General features: G+C 37.6%; 1 protein-coding gene across 8 annotated transcripts in view; it reads right to left on the minus strand.

Moving 5' to 3' along the window:
* The window catches only part of tp73 (tumor protein p73), a 63,871-nt gene that overhangs the window by 10,066 nt on the left and 32,037 nt on the right, over positions 1–21,768 (minus strand). For 6 of the 8 annotated variants that reach the window (XM_048210704.1, XM_048210699.1, XM_048210702.1 and 3 more), the window contains 8 exons: positions 14,961–15,147; positions 12,551–12,666; positions 7,995–8,104; positions 7,558–7,700; positions 5,833–5,942; positions 5,598–5,722; positions 3,926–4,074; positions 974–1,106 (listed from right to left, as the gene is read on the minus strand). In XM_048210704.1, coding sequence (XP_048066661.1) covers positions 974–1,106; positions 3,926–4,074; positions 5,598–5,722; positions 5,833–5,942; positions 7,558–7,700; positions 7,995–8,104; positions 12,551–12,666; positions 14,961–15,147 — 1,073 coding nt within the window. The remainder of the gene's footprint in view (positions 1–973; positions 1,107–3,925; positions 4,075–5,597; positions 5,723–5,832; positions 5,943–7,557; positions 7,701–7,994; positions 8,105–12,550; positions 12,667–14,960; positions 15,148–21,768) is intronic. The other 2 variants (XM_048210700.1, XM_048210706.1) reach the window with 1 other exon arrangement.

A 21,768-nucleotide genomic window follows, 5' to 3' on the forward strand; every position in this document is an offset into this window, starting at 1 on the left:
GAGGGGTGTTTTTAGAGTAAGATAAATTTCTTTTTCATGTGATTACTTCCTCTTCATGGCCAGGTTACGTTTCTCTGTGTCGAAAACTATAGGGCAAGGCTCCTAAAATTTGGGGCATGATATTTAAATGAAGAGAGTTTTTAGCCGTCACATTTATCAACACCCGTTCATTCATGCGACGGAATTGGCCGCATACGAAAGTTTAATGAATCGGATGTACGCTGGTTTCTACGTTCGTTTGATAAATGAGGGCCATGGAGAGCAACAGCTGTCGTTTCTGCTCTGACAGCCGAAAGACCACGCCAAATGCAGTGAGTGTGTGTTAGAAATCAGGATTGGTGAGAGAACATTGTGTTTGGTACATTTTTATCTTCAAACTAAATTTGGGTCTTCAGCCGACAAAGTTTAAATTCCATCTGGCTAGCACGCTTCCCATAATGTTTATGCATTAGGTCAGTAGGCGGTCTTTTGTGGTTGTTTGAACACATTCGACCACATGAGCGTCTACACTTCGAAAGCAATCCGGTCGAATGCGTTTTCGACTGCCTCTGGAAGTGATCGAAAGTGGACATGCTCAAAACGTTTTTTTTTTTTCACACCTGTATTTAGTGTCGTCCACTTGTGATCTGATCAACCAAAATGCATCTTAATACCAGGTGGAATCAGGGCCAAACTTCACTCCTGGAGGGCCACTGTCCTGCAGAGTGTAGCTCCACAACACCTGCCTGGAAGTTTCTAATAATCCTGAAGACCTTGATGAGCTGGTTCAGGTGTGTTTAACTAGGGTTGGAGCTAAACTCTGCAGGACAAGAATAAGACAACCTGAAGCCACTGTTGATGAGACACATGAGGCTAATTTCAGTCACACTGCTGTAAGAATCCATATGAATTGCAGTGTTGTAAAAAGAAGCTGAACATCATTTGTAGTCTGTGTACGCGTGTGTCAGGTTGGTGCTACTGCAGGGTGAAGTACCTGACGAGGCTGGGGTCAGGGTTGTAAGGTGGGGGAGGGGTACAGTGAGAGGTGGACACTATAGACTGTGACGGGTGAGCTCCATTCACATCGCCGTTAGACTGCATGTGGTGTCCACCCAGCATGTTTGTACCTGCATGAACAAATCCACAAGAGACAATCAATAAAAACACAAACATCAAATGAGCATCATATAATGCTTCGCTATTGGCCAAATGTGTTGTAGTTTTCATGAATGCAGATGTAACTGCTGGAACAATAGTGTCACTTTTCAAATCAAATCAAAGAGATACTCTTGTGAAAATGAAGTGCGCTTGATTGTATTAAATGTGCAGTTGTAGTGTACTTCAAATCTTAAAAGTATATATATATATATATATATATATATATATATATACATATATATATATATATATATATATATTTTTTTTTTTTTTTTTAAGTACTTGCAGATAATATAATATTACTGAAATAAAATGTCACTTAAGTCTACAAACCCGATTCCAAAAAAGTTGGGACACTGTACAAATTGTGAATAAAAACAGACTGCAATGATGTGGAAGTTTCGAATTTCAATATTTTATTCAGAATACAACAGAGATGACATATCAAAAGTTTAAACTGAGAAAATGTATAATTTTAAGGGAAAAATAAGTTGATTTTAAATTTCATGGCATCAACACATCTCAAAAAAGTTGGGACAAGGCCATGTTTACCACTGCGTGGCATCCCTATTCTTGTCTAATACAGGCTTCTAATTGCTCAACTGTCTTAGGTCTTCTTTGTCGCATCTTCCTCTTTATGATGCGCCAAATGTTTTCTATGGGTGAAAGATCTGGACTGCAGGCTGGCCATTTCAGTACCCGGATCCTTCTTCTACGCAGCCATGATGTTGTAATTGATGCAGTATGTGGTCTGGCATTGTCATGTTGGAAAATGCATGGTCTTCCCTGAAAGAGACGACGTCTGGTTGGGAGCATATGTTGTTCTAGAACTTGGATTTACCTTTCAGCATTGATGGTGCCTTTCCAGATGTGTAAGCTGCCCATGCCACACGCACTCATGCAACCCCATACCATCAGAGATGCAGGCTTCTGAACGAAGCGCTGATAACAACTTGGGTTGTCCTTGTCCTCTTTAGTCCGGATGACATGGCGTCCCAGTTTTCCAAAAAGAACTTCAAATTTTGATTCGTCTGACCACAGAACAGTTTTCCACTTTGCCAAAGTCCATTTTAAATGAGCCTTGGCACAGAGAAAACGCCTGCGCTTCTGGATCATGTTTAGATATGGCTTCTTTTTTGACCTATAGAGTTTTAGCCGGCAACGGCGAATGGCACGGTGGATTGTGTTCATCAACAATGTTTTCTGGAAGTATTCCTGAGCCCATGTTGTGATTTCCATTACAGTAGCATTCCTGTATGTGATGCAGTGCCGTCTAAGGGCCCGAAGATCATGGGCATCCAGTATGGTTTTCCGGCCTTGACCCTTACGCACAGAGATTGTTCCAGATTCTCTGAATCTTTGGATGATATTATGCACTGTAGATGATGATAACTTCAAACTCTTTGCAATTTTTCTCTGAGAAACTCCTTTCTGATATTGCTCCACTATTTTTCACCGCAGCATTGGGAGAATTGGTGATCCTCTGCCCATCTTGACTTCTGAGAGACACTGCCACTCTGAGAGGCTCTTTTTATACCCAATCATGTTGCCAATTGACCTAATAAGTTGCAAATTGGTCCTCCAGCTGTTCCTTATATGTACATTTAACTTTTCCGGCCTCTTATTGCTACCTGTCCCAACTTTTTTGAAATGTGTAGCTCTCATGAAATCCAAAATGAGCCAATATTTGGCATGACATTTCAAAATGTCTCACTTTCAACATTTGATATGTTATCTATATTCTATTGTGAATAAAATATATGTTTATGAGATTTGTAAATTATTGCATTCCTTTTTTATTCACAAAGTGTCCAAACTTTTTTGGAATCGGGTTTGTACTTAAGTAGATTTAAGCACAGATTTTAAAGGTCCCGTTCTTCGTGATCCCATGTTTCAAACTTTAGTTAGTGTGTAATGTTGTTGTTAGAGTATAAATAAAATCTGTAAAATTTTAAAGCTCAAAGTTCAATGCCAAGCGAGATATTTTATTTAACAGAAGTCGCCTACATCGAACGGCCAGTTTGGACTACATCCCTCTACTTCCTTCTTTAATGACGTCACTAAAACAGTTTTTTGACTAACCTCCGCCCACAGGAATACACAAGAGTTGCGTTTGTAGAGTGTGTTTGTCGCCATGTCGTCGAAACGCTGTTATTTTCATCCCGCAGTCCAATCACCGGGTCTGATTCCGGCTCAAATTGATAGGGTAAAATTAAAGACATGTTTACAATAACACTGAGCGCGTGCATCTCCACGTTATGGTAAGAGGCGTGACCTTTCCGGGCAAGGTTCGCTAAGCTGCTGTCGAATCACAACACAGGAACCGCTGGCACAATCAGAACTCGTTACGTATTTCTGAAGGAGGGACTTCATAGAACAAGGAAGTCATCAGCCCGTTTTTATGACAGTGGAAACAGCGGTATACAGATAAGTAAATTATGTGAAAAATACTGTGTTTTTTTACACGCGAAACATGAACACATGTTATATTGCACACTATAAACACAATCAAAGCTTCAAAAAACCACGAAAAACGGGACCTTTAAAAGAGCTGGTAAGACATGAACTGGTATATGATAAGAGTATATGACAATGCAATGACTTGCACTATTTGCAGGAAATAAAAGAAGAAAAACTGCAAATATATATATTTTAAAGGAATAATAAATCAAGTTTCATGACCAGTAAAAGCTGGTAAACTTCCTTGTTCATAACCCACTGGCAGATCTGTCAAAAAGGTAATTATATAAAAGGTATATAAACATTCAAATGATGTGGAGGAGCTTACCCATATGTGACATGGATGCAGAGGGTCCTGCACTCTGCTGAGTCTGTTGTGTCACCAGCTGATTCACTGAGGGAAGCTTGCTAATGGGCCCGTGAATCTTATTCATGTTATTGAGCGTGCCATATGGAGACGGAGAGGCAACATGACTCCTGTGAATCACGTGAGAGGAACACAATTACAATAATAGGTGTTAAAGAATGAGCTGAAGGAGGCCATATCATGAACAGCTGAATATGCTTTCCCATACTGATATGTCAACATACTGTACTTTAAAGGCACAATATGTAATTTTTGCTGCTAGAGGTCGCTTATCCAAAACAAAGGCGTATCTTTGTCGTTTGAAAGTTATGTTATAACGTTATTCTGTGCGTTCGCTCGGTGGCTGCTATAAGAGACTTGTTGCACTTTGCAGTAATCTAGATCCATATTATAATATATTAAAGCTGGATGACTTGTGTTGCTAAATGATATGCAATTAATTTTAAAATATATTGTATTATGGAGAAAGCTCTCTCTGATTATGCTATGTTAGCCACTTGACAAAACAGTGTTGTCTCTGAGGCATGGTAAAACATGGTACTCATGGTAAAAATCAAGAAAACAAGCGATTCAAACAATAAGACTAAACGTTTTGAGCTATATAACAATGATTAGTTTTCTGTCGATAAATGTATCCAAACAGTCACTCACCTGTCTAATAAAACACATAATATATTAAAGCGCCTTTGGTGTTTACGTGGTTTCAACAAAACTAAAAAGTGGAAAATAAAGGTACGTCATTGACAGGCGACGCAATGACACGGTCCGTGTCCTAGTTAAAATTGTTGATTTCTCTGGATTTAAGCACTGTTGGAAATGTTTGAGGTAATGCAAGTAGACAAGTCAACAAAATATATTACATTGTTGTAGTGTTTTTTGGATATTTTAATCTAAAAATTTTACATATTGTGCCTTTAACATTCACAGTGAGTGCACAGTTAGTTATGGCAGTTATGATATTACAGTCAACACTGTAACATGACTCTTTTACATACCAAGGCCTGTATTCAGCAACTCATTAAATTACTAATTTTACATGCAATTTTGTCAGCCAATCATAACAGAGATCATTTGCATAAGTCTTAAAGTTACAGTAGCAAAACTGCTTTTTTTGTGCAAAAAACTTTACTAACATAAAAAGTGGTGTTGTATATGTTGTATATGTATATACACAGTACTGTTCAAAAGTTTGAGGGCGATCAAATGTTTTTGAAAGTCTCTTATGCTCACCTAGGCTGCATTTATTTGATCAAAAAGAGTAATGTATCAGTAATCAGTAAAATGATAAAATTGTGAAATATTATAATTTAAAATAACTGTGTTCGGTTTTAATATATTTTAAAATGCAGTTTATTCCTGTGATCAAATCTGAATTTTCAGCATCATTACTCCAGTCTTCAGTGTCACATGATCCTTCAGAAATCATTCTAATATGACGATTTGATACTCCAGAAACATTTCTGATTATCATCAATGTAGAATACAGTTGTGCTGCTTCATATTTTTGTAGAAAATTATACATTTTTTTCCAGGATTCTTTGATGAATACAAAGTTCAAGAGAACAGCATTTGTTTGAAATGCTTGACTCTGAACTTTTAAACAGCAGCGTATGATGCACTTATAAACACTCACTGTCTCTGTAGGAGCTGCTGCTGTTGTTGTCTGTATGAGTCCACTAACTGCTGTGGTACAAACTCCACAAGTTCCAGACTGTCCTTTATCTTCATCAGGATGTCAAAATTTTCCCGACCACGCACCTTCAAATCAATCCAAAAATATTACAAATATTATTATTATTATTATATAAAATATTATAACTTAAGACATTTGAGGGGGGAAAAAATGTTTTGCACGCTTCCACACTCACTGGTATGTAATACATCTCTTCTTCTCCATGTCGCCTCTTCTTGATGTTGATGGAAGGGCCTGTAATATTGGCTGGAGTCTGTTTGAAATCTGTAAGTTCATAAACAGAATCTCCAGTTTTAACCAGAGATGAAATAACTAAGGGTGTGTTCACATTTTCAGTTCGGTTCCCTTTGTTCATTTGGTCTGGACCAAAAAAAGAAAATAATACATTTCGTCCTGGTTCGCCTAGCATTCATACCGTCAAATTTAACAATAAAGATAATAAAAATAAAAAACGGCTATGACGTATATTTTGCAACGGACATCTAAAACAATGCTGTGTGCTTAGTTAAATGCATTCGTTGCTTGCACGTACATATGATGGTATTTTGACCAGCTGAGAACTCACAAAGAGCTTAGAAAATGTGTAAAGGAGTCAAAACAGCAGCAGGAATTCCTCAGTTGTACACAAATGAAGATCTGCTGCAAGGAGATTGTGTTTCTGATGCCTGTACCAAATTGTAATGGGCAATGTAGCTCCTATGATGAGAAAAATCAGGTATACTTGTGCATTCTGTCTTTTTTAGACTCGCATCTTATGACATCATGTTCTGTTTTTGGTTTGTTTACATGTCTTCGAACCGCACCAGAGTTTGTTTGGAAGCGGACCAAGGGCCCTATCTTGCACCCAGCGCAATTGACTTTGTACACCGACGCATGTGTCATTCCTATTTTGCACCCGCGCAAAGCGCGCTTTTCCCTCCACAGAAGCACGTCGCTAAACTAGTGAATGAACTTGCGCTCCCTGGGCGGTTCAGCGCAAAAAAGGAGGTGTGTTCAGGCGCATTGCGAGCGCATTGCTATTTTAAGGAGCTGAAAATAGACTGCGCCATAGACCAACTCAAACCTGGTCTAAAGTCAATGGCGCAATATTTTTTTGTTAGAGCGCGTTGGTAGAAACTGCGCCTCTGGGCGCGTCCACAGTGCGCGTTGACTTTGCTTATTACACACAGGGATGCGCATCACACAAACATGCCAAATATTAAAAACAAAAGGATTACAGTGTAAAAGAATATTATTGTGTACATAAATATAAAAATGTAATGATGAATAGTCATTGCGTGTATTAGAATTAGGCTACCTATTTTCAATTCAGCCTATTACTACTTATAATGATGAACGAAATTGGCTAATTAATTGAACAATCGTGCCAATACACACACATATATATTAACTGACTCATCGCGTGTACGCAATGTAAATAGCAATCCGCCATGGCGCGAGCGCATCTCGCTCTTAAAGGGAATGAGAGATGACACTCTGATTGGTTTATTTCACGTTACGCCCAAACCACACCTATGAATAATGAAGCTACTTCAGACCAACCCATTTTAGATTTGCGCCGGGCGCAAGAGCCATTTATCCCGCCGGGAAAATAGCAACAGCGCCGAGACCCGCCCACAAAGTTCCTTGCGCTTCGCGCTTTGACACTTGCGTTTCAGATCGTTAAAATAGGGCCCCAAGACTCATCTTTTCAGGGGTTTCGGTCCACTTGTTTGGTGCTCACCAGGGTTCAGATGGCAGCATTCACACTTATTCAAATGAACCGTACTAACTGAGCAATCGCACCTGAGTTTGTTTTAACTGAACCAAACCTGCCAAGTGTGAACACACCCTATGATCACATCTATAAGATTAGGAACTTATGTGGAATATGAAAGTATGAAATACATTCATGGCTCACTTCGTTTATTGGCATTTCCATTTTTGGCCACGCTCTCATTTAGCGCCTGTTGCTCCCTGAAATGATCCTCGTCCGCTTTGCGGTCTCGACCCGGACATGCACAAATCCGGCCCTCGAACGAACGCCTACCGAGAACCTGTCCGCTGTGGAAAAAGATGGTAAAGTTCAGCTTTAACTTCTGCCATAAGTGAACCAAATCTTCCTATTCAGTTTTCCTAGTCATGGAATTGTTGACATGCAGTTCACAGTTAAATGAATACATTTCAATGCTCATTTTTAAGTACATTTTTCTTTACTTTTGTTGTTCTGAAGCAAAATAAGTGAAGAATCACTGTTTTACACAACACACATTTCAGCATGTGACGAGCAAGTAAAGTTTTCAGTGCTGAAGACAACTTGTCTGTATGGAATGAAAGAAAGTAAAGCTGTTCACTCACTCTCGTGTCTCCAGCGTGATGATGATGAGAATAGGCCTGCGGTTCATTCCACCAACACAACTGCTGTTGCACATGAAATTATACAGAATCGTTGTGAACTCAGTTCCCACCTTGAGAAAGAGAAACAAAGAAACAAAGAGAGACATATTCAGTTTCTAGCATTATATTATATTGCAAATATAGCATATAAATATAGCATTTCAGACAAAAAAAAAAGGCATTGGGTAGTGAAATTCACTTTAATGAATTCATTCAGGTTCACTCAGAAGCACTGAAATGAACCAGTTCAATAAAATAGATACATTGATTCATCTGAGTCATCAGTCAATGATGTTCAAGAAGTCCCCTTTTTATTTTACATGCATTTTTTGTTTTGAAAATCAATTTTTAGTTGAAAGCTGCTGTTCATCACTATTTTTGAACCCTTGATACATTTTATTCAAATGATCCATTAAAAAGAAATAGAAATGTATTTATTAATCAAACATCAGCACTGACAGAACGCAAGATATATGTATCTGTAGGTGGCGCCACCAATTTGCCATAAAACACAAAACAGAGCAACAGTGTAAAAAGAGGAATAACTACAGGTATACTAGTTACTGAGAATAATCCTTGGGCTATTTATAGCCAGTCAGAACATGTTAAACATCCTGAACCAAATGATCATTGCATGTATATTGTACATTTACACATAGATTGTGTTCTGAGATTATGTGCATGAATGCACAATATGTTTATATATGTGTGCTTTTGTGACTGCACATAGAAAACTACAGAAACAGTTTGTGACCTAAAACAGCACTAGAACATGTTCTCTACGAAGCATACCCTTGTAAAAAGAAGTGTGCTTAAAGGGTTAGTTCCCAAAAATGAAAAATACTGAGCCTGCGTTCAGACATAAATACTGAAGCTCTGCAATGAAAATAGCGTAGCAGTATGACAGGGGACAGACAAAACACACACACTTTTTGCACACAAAAAGAATTATCGTCGCTTCATAAAATTAAGGTTGAACCACTGCAGTCACGTTGGCTATTTAATTGATGTCTTCTTTAATACCTTTCTGGACCTCAAAAGGTGCAAATGTCGTTGCTGCCTATGTGTGGATCAGATACCCTTGTTTTTCATCAAAAATATCTTAATTTGTGTTCGAAGATGAACGAAGGTCTTAAAGGTGTGGAACGACATGAGGGTGAGTAATTAATGACAGAAATTTCATTTTTGGGTGAACTAACCCTTTAATTGTACTGAATTAAACCCACTACACATGTAGTATACTTCAAATCTTTTATATTTTTAGAAAAATGTTCTTGTAGATAATATAATATTACTCAAATAAAAGGCCACTTAAGTGTACTTAAAGGTGCCCTATAATTAAAAATTGAATTTATCTTGGCATAGTTAAATAACAAGAGTTCAGTACATGGAAATGACATACCGTGAGTCTCAAACTCCATAGTTTCCTCCTTCTTATATAAATCTCATTTGTTTAAAAGACCTCCGAAGAACAGGCGAATCTCAACATAACACTGACTGTTACGTAACAGTCGGGATCATTAATATGTACGCCCCCAATATTTGCATATGCCAGCTCATGTTCAAGGCATTAGACAAGGGCAGCCAGTATTAACGTCTGGATCTGTGCACAGCTGAATCATCAGACTAGGTAAGCAAACAAGGACAACAGTGAAAAATGGCAGATGGAGCAATAATAACTGACATGATCCATGATAACATGATATTTTTAGTGATATTTGTAAACTGTCTTTCTAAATGTTTCGTTAGCATGTTGCTAATGTACTGTTAAATGTGGTTAAAGTTACCATAGTTTATTACTGTATTCACGGAGACAAGAGCCGTCCCTATTTTCATTTTTAAACACTTGCAGTCTGTATAATGCATAAACACAACTTCACTCTTTATAAATCTCTCCAACAGTGTAGCATTAGCCGTTAGCCAAGGATCACAGTCTCAAATTCATTCAGAATCAAATGTAAACATCCAAATAAATACAATACTCACATAATCTGACGCATGCATGCAGTATGCATGAAGAACACTTTGTAAAGATCCATTTTGAGGGTTATATTAGCTGTGTGAACTTTGTTTATGCACTGTTTAAGGCAAGCGTGAGCTCCGTGGGCGGGGAGCGTGAGCATTTTAAGGGGCCGCAACCTGAATCGGCGCATTTCTAATTATGCCCCAAAATAGGCAGTTAAAAAAATTAATTAAAAAAAAATCTATGGGGTATTTTGAGCTGAAACTTCACAGACACATTCAGGGGACACCTTAGACTTATATTACATCTTGTAAAAAATGTTCGATGGCACCTTTAAAGAGAGTACATTTTCATGACTAAAGCGTCCCAATTCAGAGGCTGCATCCTTCGAAGGCTGCTTGCGTCGCCGCAGTGTGAAGAAGGCTGTCCCAATTCAAAGGCTCTTTCAAATGCAGCCTCGAAATGCGTCCTTTGTTTCGCGGGCAATGAAAGATACAACGGATGGATATTTTGCATCCTACCCAACCCAGAATTCATTGTGTGCCATAAAAATTATATATATAGATTGCCCATTTTGGAGAATTACGTTAATTGAAAGCAAAGAAATTGAGTTTAGAAGAGAAACGCAATTTTGTTGCGTAGATTGCAAATATTATAATTAAGTAAATTTGACAATATGTGTTTTTCTATGATTTCAGTGTACATTTAAAGCGGACTTTAAATTCACTTTTGCATGGTGTTTGGCCATAAATGTGTGTTGGCAGTGTGTGTACACAACCACCCTATAATGATAAAAATCCAACCACTCCTTTTTTTAATCCCCATAAATCATAAGCGGTGTCTCAGAACAAGACGTTTGCAGGTTCCTGGCAGTGTGACGTCACATTAGCCACAGGCCCAGCCCACGAATGTTGACAGACACTGCCGTTTTAACATAGAACCGCCCTGAGCGAGTTCATAGCCAGTTGTATAGTCTGCCATTGCTGCACTGACAGGTGTTCTGTAGCTGGATGGATTAATCCACATAGCTCTCTCCATTTACTCCCTAAATCTGAGCCACTGAAGACGAGGTGGAATAATTTTGTTTTCGAAGAAAATGCTCCCTCAACTCTACCAAAATTTGTTTATGTCTGCACGAATCATTTCACACCGGACTGCTTTGTGAACGAATGTCAATACAAAGGGACAATACAAAATAGAGGTTGTGCTAAAAAGTTGTTACTCAAGGATAGATCAGTACAAACTGTTCGTGATCCAGCTTACAGTCTCCAGAGTGTTACTGAATACGGCAGTATTGAAGGTGAGAGCACTTTATTACAGTTCATCGGAGTTGATTAACGGATATAAGTTTACCAGTTTATTAAGCACCACCAAAAAAGGCATAAGGTCTTTATATATTTGTTTACTGTTAGTTGTAACGAGTGTTTCTGTGTACTTCGCTGTGTATGTTGATGATAATGCAAGGGAGAGAGAGAGTTTATGGATAATATTTTAATCCACACTTGCACTGTGTTTTATTAAGCTTTTACATTGATTTTCTAGAGTGAAAACAGACACTTCATATTTTGTGTGAAGTACAATAAATGTTATAAAAGCTCATCGGTAAGCAGGCTTGTACTAATGCAGTGGATAAAAACAAGAAGACAATATTAGTTATAACCGTAATTAAACTAAACTATACCTGTTCTATCTCTACGCAGCATATATTCGCAGTTTCTGACATTATAGTGCGTCCTGACTCTTGACTGAATCCTGACACCGGAGAATCAGCTCTTGAAGCTCCGCCCTCCTAGGCTGAGCGCAGCAGCTCATTTGCATTTAAAGGGCTCACACTGAAAAGGCGCGTTTTTGCTCAACCCCAAAAAGTGGCAATTTTAACATGCTATAAAAAATTATCTGTGGGGTATTTTGAGCTAAAACTTCACACACACACTCTGGGGACATCAGAGACTTATTTTACATGTAAAATGGGGCATAATAGGTCCCCTTTAAAGTTAATATATTTTAAAAATGCTAAATTGCAACTTCATAATTTCAAATTTGTTAATTCAAATATATTTAAATACAAGTTTCAACAGAAAGTGCATTAAAATATATTTTAGTTTTCCATAAAATCTTGTCAGTACATTCTACAGTAAACTCTAACTATATTTCAAAGACAATAGAAATAATTATGAAGTAACATATAAAGATGTACTTAAGTCCTTCTTAATGGGTCAAAAACGACACTCTTAAGTTCAACTAACTGCATTTAATATCAATTTAAACTAAATTACTTTCATTTAATTGCAAATAACAATTAACAAATAATTGCAATTATATCACACTTAAGTATATTCTTTTAAAGTATCTTATTTCTGTGCAAGTACTCGTTTTTCACAAAGGTAAGTGTGAGAAACAATATGCATTTTTACATCATCTGATGAAAATGTGAGTGATTCACCCTGGTTGCCAGGGTGTTGTTTTGTGTTTACTGATGTGTTCTGAGTAGGTTTGAGAATTGTATAACATTGTGCTGTAAAAGACACTGTAGAAATGCAACTCTTCCACTAACCTGTGGAGACTCATATGGAACTAGTACACTCTGTCGGCCTGTCACAGGATCGTCCACATACTGACTCAAATTATTGCCCTCCACCCGTATCAAGTGACTGGCAGGAGCCGTCTGACCTGGACAGAGAGCAGGAAAAGAAAGCTCCTGAATTAGAGGAGGAAGGACAAGAGGAATATTTCTGTTTGTGTTTGACAATCTTTGAAATAACATATCAGGAAGAAAATGATGAGAGCTTAAAGGGTTAGTTCACCCAAAAATGGAAATTCTGTCATTTATTACTCACCCTCATGCCGTTCCACACCCATAAGACCTTAGTTCAACTTCGGAACACAAATTAAGATATTTTAGTTGAAATCCGATGGCTCCGTGAGGCCTCCATAGGGAGCAAAGACACTTCCTCTCTCAGGATCCATAAAGGTACTAAAAACATATTTAAATCAGTTCATGTGAGTACAGTGGTTCAATATTAATATTATAAAGCGACGAGAATATTTTTAGAGCGCCAAAAAAAACAAAATAACATCTTATTTAGTGATGGCCGATTTCAAAACAATGCTTCAGGAAGCATCGGAGCACAAATGAATCAGTGTGTCGAATCTGCTGTTCGGAGCGCCAAAGTCACGTGATTTCAGCCGTTGGCAGTTTGACACGCGATCTGAATCATGATTCGATACGCTGATTCATTTGTGCCCCGATGCTTCCTGAAGCAGTGTTTTGAAATCGTCCATCATTAAATAAGTCTTTATTTTGTTTTTGTTTTTGGCGCTCCAAAAATATTCTCGTCGCTTTATAATATTAATATTGAACCACTGAACTGATTTAAATATGTTTTTAGTACATTAATGGATCTTGAGAGAGGAAGTGTCATTGCTGGCTATGGAGGCCTCACAGACCCATCGGATTTCAACTAAAATATCTTAATTTGCGTTCTGAAGATTAACGAAGGTCTTACGGGTGTGGAACGCCATGAGGGTAAGTAATAAATGACAGAATTTTCATTTTGGGGTGAACTAACCATTTAAATATTATTTACCAGCAATGAAACAACTACATTAATCCTTATTAAAGTTACAAAAGTTATTCAGTCAAAAGCATTGAGTGAGTTTTCTTTGTCATTTGTTGTTTGATTAAAATTAAAGGATTAGTTCACTTTGAAATGAAAATTAGCCCAAGCTTTACTCACCCTCAAGCCATCCTAGGTGTATATGAATTTCTTCTTTCTGATGAACACAATCGGACAGATATTAATAAATATCCTGACGCATCCAAGCTTTATAATGCCAGTAAGTGTTGCCAAACGAATATGAAGCTGAAGAAAGTGTCTCCATCCACATCCATCCATCATAAACGTACTCCACACGGCTCCAGGGGGTTAATAAAGGCCTTCTGAAGCAAAGTGATGTGTTTGTGTAAAAAAATATCCATATTTAACAAGTTATGAAGTAAAATATCTAGCTTCCGCCAGACCGCCTTCTGTATCCAACTTACGAAAAAAGTGTAAACTGGCATCACGTCAGTTACACTTTTTCTGTAAGTTGAATAGGGAAGGCGTAGGACGTAGCGCAAGCTTTGTGCAAGAGTTTTACACTTTCTTCGTAAGTAGAATACAGAAGGCGGTCTGGAATCGAGATATTTTACTTCATAACTTCTTAAATATGTTTTTTTTTTTTTTTTACACAAATGCATCTCTTCTCTTCAGAAGGCCTTTATTAACCCTCTGGAGCCGTGTGGAATATGTTTATGATGGATGGATGTGGTGAACTTTCTTCAGCTCATACTTGTTTGGTAACACTTACTGCCATTATAAAGCTCGGATGCCTCAGGATATTTATTAATATTTCACAGACTGTGTTCACCAGAAAAAATAAGTCATATACACCTAGAATGGCTTGAGGGTGAGTAAAGCTTGGGGAATTTTCATTTGAAAGTGAACTAATCTAAAGTAAATGAAATGTTGAGTTCCCTTTCATGTCTTCTTGCGTTTTCGTGACAATGCAGCACTGGCCCTGTCATCAGTGTTGTTCATGTTTTTTTCATGTTCATGTTCTCACAACATTGCATTGAATCCATAAAAATTTTACCGGCCAAACTGCTGATTGACACAGTGTCATACACATTTTTACTCGCATTTGGCGCTTGGCGAGTGTTATTTTTAGGCCCTGTATAGTAGAGTGAATAATGATAATAATATGTTCAAATGTCTTTGTTAACCAATATGGTCCATTTTCACTTATAAATTTTTTCAGATGTCTGATCCAATCTGTTATGATGTTGTCACATCATATAGAGAAAGAAAGCATGTTTAATTTGACATTTTTTCCCATTAACATGAACAGTCAAACAACAGAAAAAGTTGCTGCATTCAGACCACGAAACATCACAATATCAAACAAGAATGAAGTTTACAAACTTTCATTGAAGTCCCGTCCGAGTTCATGGTTAGGACACCGTTTGACCACCTCTGTGACGTGTTCAGCCTTCTTGTAGATGGGCATGGCTCGTATCACGCTGCCGTTTGGGGGCGAGGAAGCCAGTTTGATCTGAATCGGACAGGTCTTGGCGATCTGACAGTACAGTTTCTTGAGCAATGGAGAGTACTGAGGAAAAAAATGGAAAACCATTGGTTATGCATAAGCATTTGAATCAGTACAGCTTACACAGTGAAACCAAGACAAAATGTTATAATTGCACATTTTTATGAAAACTACTAGGGTCTGTTATGGCAAAATGAGATAAGTTTCCTTCTTTATAAAAGAAGACAAATTCATCATCATCGGACAAGGTCTCTCTCTCGCTCTCTCTCTCTCTCTCTCACACACACACACACACACACACACACACACACACACACACACACACACACACACACACACACACAAGGCACATGTCAGAGCTTGTTTAAAACTATAAAGACATCCCAAATATTCCCTCAAAATCCAAATGTACAGGACTGCTTTGTGTGGACTTGTATTAATGTGATTCAGATTTTATGAAAGGGATATTGTACTCCAGGTGCAGCAACAGAATCGATGTCATGAACACCGTTTGCTGAATGCTACTGATGTTGCAATCAATCATACTCTATAAAATCATAAATGTTTCCCATGAACTAAAGATTATGAAAGCTTTGGTTTATTGAGCTCTATGTTATTCAGTTGTGTAACGTAAATAGTACAAACAACATCTGATCTGGTCATAAAACCTATCACAAGTGTCAGAATTAAACAGAAACCGCACTGTAAAGGAATTGAAATACCCCAAAAAATAAAATGAATGTCAACAAATACTTGCCGATAAATTGTGACAAAAAGAAACTACAAAGAAAATAAAGACAAAAGAAATATTTATATTTCTTACTCACTTTCTAATATACTGCTAGAGAAACATAAGATTAGCATAATTCTATTGGAAATTCAATACTGCCTACAAAGTCCAGTTCAGCCCAGATCTGCCAATTTCATATATTGAATGATAAATTGATAATTTCATAATATTTGAGTTAATATCATAATAAAATCAAAGCGACGCAAGGCATATTTAGGGGGTGAGACTATCATAGAGATTTGACTTGGGTAAGCAAGCATCCAGAACACCCTAGCAAACACATAATAATTTGTGGCATATTATCATTATGACTGTTTCATCATTCAGGCCTATTCTTTCATCTACAATTTCCATAAAAACAACAAAAACACCTCAAAAAGTGGTGCAATAGTCTCTTTTCTGTGTAGTATTGTTTAACTTTGCAGTTATTTTACTATAAGAACACCAGCACAACATCTTCACACACTTTCACTGAGAGATTATGTAAATGAGTAACAAACACAGTCTTTCATAAACACACATACACACACACACACACACAGAGAGCCACACAAATCATTGGGTGCAGACGTGTGAGCACAGGGAGACGTCTCAACACGCCCATGTAACACACACCCCCTTATTCACATCATCTTGCCACTGTTTTACACTTAAGCCATATTTTTTTTTTATATGCACCATTTATCATTCAGTTGAATTTAGCTGAAATGATTGTTGGGTTGAAAGAAGGTTAAATAATTAAAAAACTGACTGATTGAAAGATAAGAACATTAATGCGTTTATACTGACAACTGAAACTGGAACAAGAAGAGCTCCATTAATGATGAATAAAGGTTCCAAAATGGGGGTTTCACAACAATGCCACAGAAGAACCAGTTTGGGTTCCCAAAAGAACCTTTTAGTGAACAGTTTCTAAAAGAACCATTTTTTTTTTTATTAGTGAGAAAAACATCCACATCTTCAAAAAACAGACTTCTTGTCAAGAACCACTGTTCTTGAATTGCTACTCATTCTTGAAGTTACATTATAGGTGCTCCAGATCAATGTATTGGTTTCTGGATTATTTAAAGTGGACATATAATGCCCCTTTTACAAGACGTAATATAAGTTTCTGTTGTCCCCAGAATGTGTCTGTGAAGTTTCAGTTCAAAATACCCCACAGAACATTTATTATAGCTTGTCAAATTTGCCCCATTTGGGTGTGAGCAAAAACACGCTGTGTTTGTGTGTGTCCCTTTAAATGCAAATGAGCTGCTGCTCCAGAAGAGGGTGGAGCTTTAACAGCTCGCGCTTCGGTTGCTCAACAACAACAAAGCTGGAGTATCTCACGCAGCCAAAATGAGGATTGTCAGTAATGGTGTTCAGCCTTACATTGTTCAAACAGACACTGATGGAGAGACTGAGGAAGAAGTTACAACTTTTAGAATGAAACTGGACGTTTCTGAATGGTTAGTGGATAAATTGATGTAGTTGCTGTGGAGTTGATTCAACTCATCCACTAGCATGTGCCGTCATGTTCATCTTTTGTGCAAATCTAACATTGAATTGACCCTCGTTTGTGAAGCAGTCCGGCGTAAAATGACGGCATGGTAACAACACTCTATTACAACAACTCTTCCTCTTCTCTAAAGCAGCCCAAGATGGCCTCACCCCCTCTGTTGTGTGTTCTCGGGGGCGGGGTTTATGTAAATTTTAGGATTAGTGATGTCACCAACCCGGGAAGAAGCTCGTTGTAGTCTCTACCAGCCATTTGTTGTAGTCCTCCTTAAACAAAATATCTCCCTTTGCATTGAACTTTGAGGTTTGTAACTTTGCAGATGTTGTTTATGCTCAAACAGCAACATTACACACTAACTAAAGGTAAAAAAGTGAAATCATAATCAACCACCCCTTTAAAGTACTTAACTTTTATAAAGAACTAGAGAAGGCTGAAAAGACTCTCCTACACTCTTAGAAATAAAGGTTCTAAAAGGGGTTTTTCAGAGCAATGTTATAGAAGAACCATTTTGGGTTCCCAAAAGAACCATTAAGTGAACAGTTCTTAAAAGAATCACTTTTCGAAGTGTGAAGAACATTAATAATCTGAAAAATCTTTTCTACTATTTCCTACTTAGAAACTTTTGTGAAATCAGTCCATGGGTGTTAAAGGTACAATATGTAATATTTTCTGTCCGCTAGAGGTCGCTAGAGGCCTATTCAAAACAAAGGCGTAGCTTGATGACGGCAAGTTTGAGAGCGGAATCTTGGGACATGTGGTCTTCACCTCAACGGCCGGTGGAAAACAATCGGGATAGGACTCGGGAAGAAATCATGTTCATGGATGTGATTATTAACGTTACTGTAGTATGAAGCAGAGCAGGAGCGAGTGTTGTGGAGCTGAACGAGGCGCTGGGGCGATTGTGCAACACACGCCTCATGAGCAGCGGGACTTTTATTACGTCACAGTCGCCGGCACCGCTTCCACTTTTCCGGTCATGAGTATGAGGTAACACAGCGCTGTTTATCATATTAGATACATTTGAGTGTGTTGAAAATGATGTTATAACGTTACTCTGTGCATTCACTCAGCGGCTGCTGTGAGACACTGTTGCACACTGCAGTAAGATAGATAGATCGATTTTACAATATCATATTAAATACTGGATGGCTTGTGTTGATAAATGGCATGCAGTTCATTTTAAAACGTATTGTATGATGGAGAAAATGCTGTATTACTGTTACTAAAAATAAAGCTGCATCTGATTATGCTATGTTAACTACTTGACAAAACAGTGTTTTTCTCTGAGGCGTGGTAAAGTGTGGTACTCACAAAAAAAAAAATCAAGAAAATTAATTTAAATAATAAGACTAAACATGTTGAGCTATATAACAATAATTAGTTTTCTGTCTATAAATATATCAAAACAGTTGTTCTTGTCTACTAAAACGTGTAATATATTAAAGCGTCTTTGGTGTTTCCATGGTTTCTACAAAATAAAACCGGAAACCGAGGGTAACGCGGGTATGACGCAATTGACTCCTCACACGTCCCGCAGCCTTGGTTAAAATTGCAATTTTCTCACGATTTACAAATTGTTGCAAACACTTGGGATATTGTAAGTACTGAAGTGAACAAAATATATAACACTGGCCTAGTGGTTTTTTGGATATTTTACAGCAAAATTCTTACATTATGCACCTTTAAAGGCTCTTCAAGGAATCATATGACAATAAGGAACCTTTATTTTTAAGAGTATATGGCATCAGATGGTCAGAACCCAACCTTTTTGGTTGCTTTTAAAAAATTGCTGCTTTTAAAAACAGCTTTGGGTTTCATGATCATTTTCAAAAACCTTTTTCCACAAAAAAAAACAAAGTACTATACTTGATGTCGTGATAACCATATAGCCCCTCTAGGCCCCTATGATGCTGCAAACAACCCCTGAAGAACTTTTATTAAAAAAATATGATATAATATAATATAATAGTTATTAATTTGAAGAAGAAACAAAGGCTAAGCATTACATGTATAAAGCCCATCTACACTGCAAGCAAACAAAAACACACAAAGCCATTTGCACTGTAAGCACATGAAACAAAGCATAAAATGTGCACTTTGTAGACAGCTTGCTTGATTATAATGGCAGCGCTGCATCGCTCGCCTGCAGTGCAGACACGGTGTAAGTGTTGTAAGGTAGAATAAGATGATGGGCTGGAGGAAGGTGAGCATTGGAAAGGCGCACGTTCGGGCAAGCTTGGCGGCCTAAGTGATAATGACGAGTCTGACAGCCTGATGGACATGTTTCAGCATGCCACCCGCAAATTCAGCCAACTCCCCATCTCCGTCAATAAATTCACAAATGTGCTGCCTATGCTAACGGCTGTGAAATTGCAGCCAGCATCACATACTGCTCCATTGTCCCTCCAAGGACACACTTGGGAGAAATATTTGCACTCCACAAATAAAGAAAATTTCTTTATAAAGTTATTATAAAATGAAATAGTAATAAAGACTTACATGAGCAAGAAAAACCATACATCATTAAAAAAAAAATAAAAATCAGTCATCATTTAATTGCCCTCATGTCGCTCCAAACCTATAAGACTTTCTTCTGTGTATCACAATAGAAAATTTTTTTTTTAAATATCCCATGTCCATTGTTGTTTCCTATGTTTCCCTGCATGCACATGACATGTTGGAAAATATGTTTTTTAAGAATTAAGAATTAATGAGGAGATGAATTACTAAATTGAGGGAATGAATTAATAAGTTGTGGGAATTAATTCTTAATTTGTGGCCATGATATATTTGTCTGCATGTCATGTGCGGGGCTCTGAAGTTTTGGACTCCATTGACTTTCATTGTACAAAAGCAGTTATAACACAATCCAGATGTTCTTGGAGGAAAAGGCCCTCCAGTTCACATCAAAAGTAATATCTGGCATTTTTACAGCACGCCGATCACATTTATTCTCAAGTTTTTCAGATTCACTTTACGTCCATTTTTGCAGCGTCTGAGCTCAGCACATAACTCATTTCCATATTTTTGGAGGGCCTTACTTTGGAGTTGGCTGCTGTTTGCTGACATGTGGAAACAGGTATTCTTTACAGGGAGGGGCAGACCTTTTTTTCTTAATACAATTCTTGTTTTGTTCAAATATTCAACTTAGTTCACCCAAAAATGAACATTCTGTCATCCTTTACTCCCCCTCAAGTTGTTCCAAACCTTTGAAATGTCTTTCTTCTGTAACCAAACAGTTGGTAGCCACTGACTTCCATAGCATGGAAACAAATACTATGGAAGTCAATGGGGTCCATCAACTGTCTGGTCACCAACACTCTTCAAAATATCTTCTTTTGTGTTCATCAGAAGAAAGAAACTCATGCAGGTTTGGAACAACTTGAGGGTGAGTAAATGATGACAGAATTTTCATTTTTGGGTGAACTATCCTTTTAAGAACCCAAAGACACATTTCTTTCTAGATTTCTTTTCAGTTTTATGTCAGATCTCTGAATTCAGAAACTGGGTAGTTGAAAAAACATTTTTGCGCAAAATTTTAGGTTCAATTAAAATTTTTATGTTAAAATAAATTTGTAAAATTAAGAAATATATATATTGTGGATGATGCTACTGACAAATTTAGCCTTTGAATGTCCAAGATGCACATTTATATGCAATGAAAGTGAACTGATAGTTCCCATTTACTTTCACTGTATGGAAAAAAAGCAGCTTGGACAATCTCCTAAATTTATCTTTTTGTGTTCTGTGCAAGAAAAAAAAAAAAGTCACGTGGTTTGGAATAACATGAAATTGAGTGCATGATTTTTCATATTTAGCGGAACTATCACTTTAGTTTCATTGCGAATAAGGTAAAACCGAACTAGAAGAATGATGGGCTAGCCTGATTTCACATCTGAAAATGCATGTAATACGTGTGCGCATTCGTAGGAAATCTCATCATTTGTGTGTGCTGTTAGGTTTTGTCATTTGGAGAGGAAAGGATGCGCTGGCTTTGGGGCGTGTTTAGACCCGCTAGCTGGCTATGAGGGTAAAAGCTAAGAAGAGCAGCCTCAAATACTCCAGAAGCAAAAACTTGCTCAGACTTGCCCTACTTATATGCCAACAATGAAAAAAAAAAGTGTTGGGGTCTTTATTGGAAAAGCTGAGGTGTCAGAACTCATTTTCATCCCTTATGACAGCTCATGCTTTAAGCCTATAATGTGCATTTGAGAGCGAGCTTTTAAACAGTTATCCCTAACACACAATTTGTTTTTATGATTCACTCGGTGATATCATGCTATAATTGGGGCCTAAAAAGACAGAGGCAAAAGCCCAGGCAGAAACAGACATGATTTAGAAAGATAACATGAAATGACCTTCTCAGCGATGAAAAAACCTTTAGGAGCTCGCACAA

Source organism: Megalobrama amblycephala, linkage group LG12 (assembly GCF_018812025.1).
Source record: "Megalobrama amblycephala isolate DHTTF-2021 linkage group LG12, ASM1881202v1, whole genome shotgun sequence".
NCBI lineage: Eukaryota > Metazoa > Chordata > Actinopteri > Cypriniformes > Xenocyprididae > Megalobrama > Megalobrama amblycephala.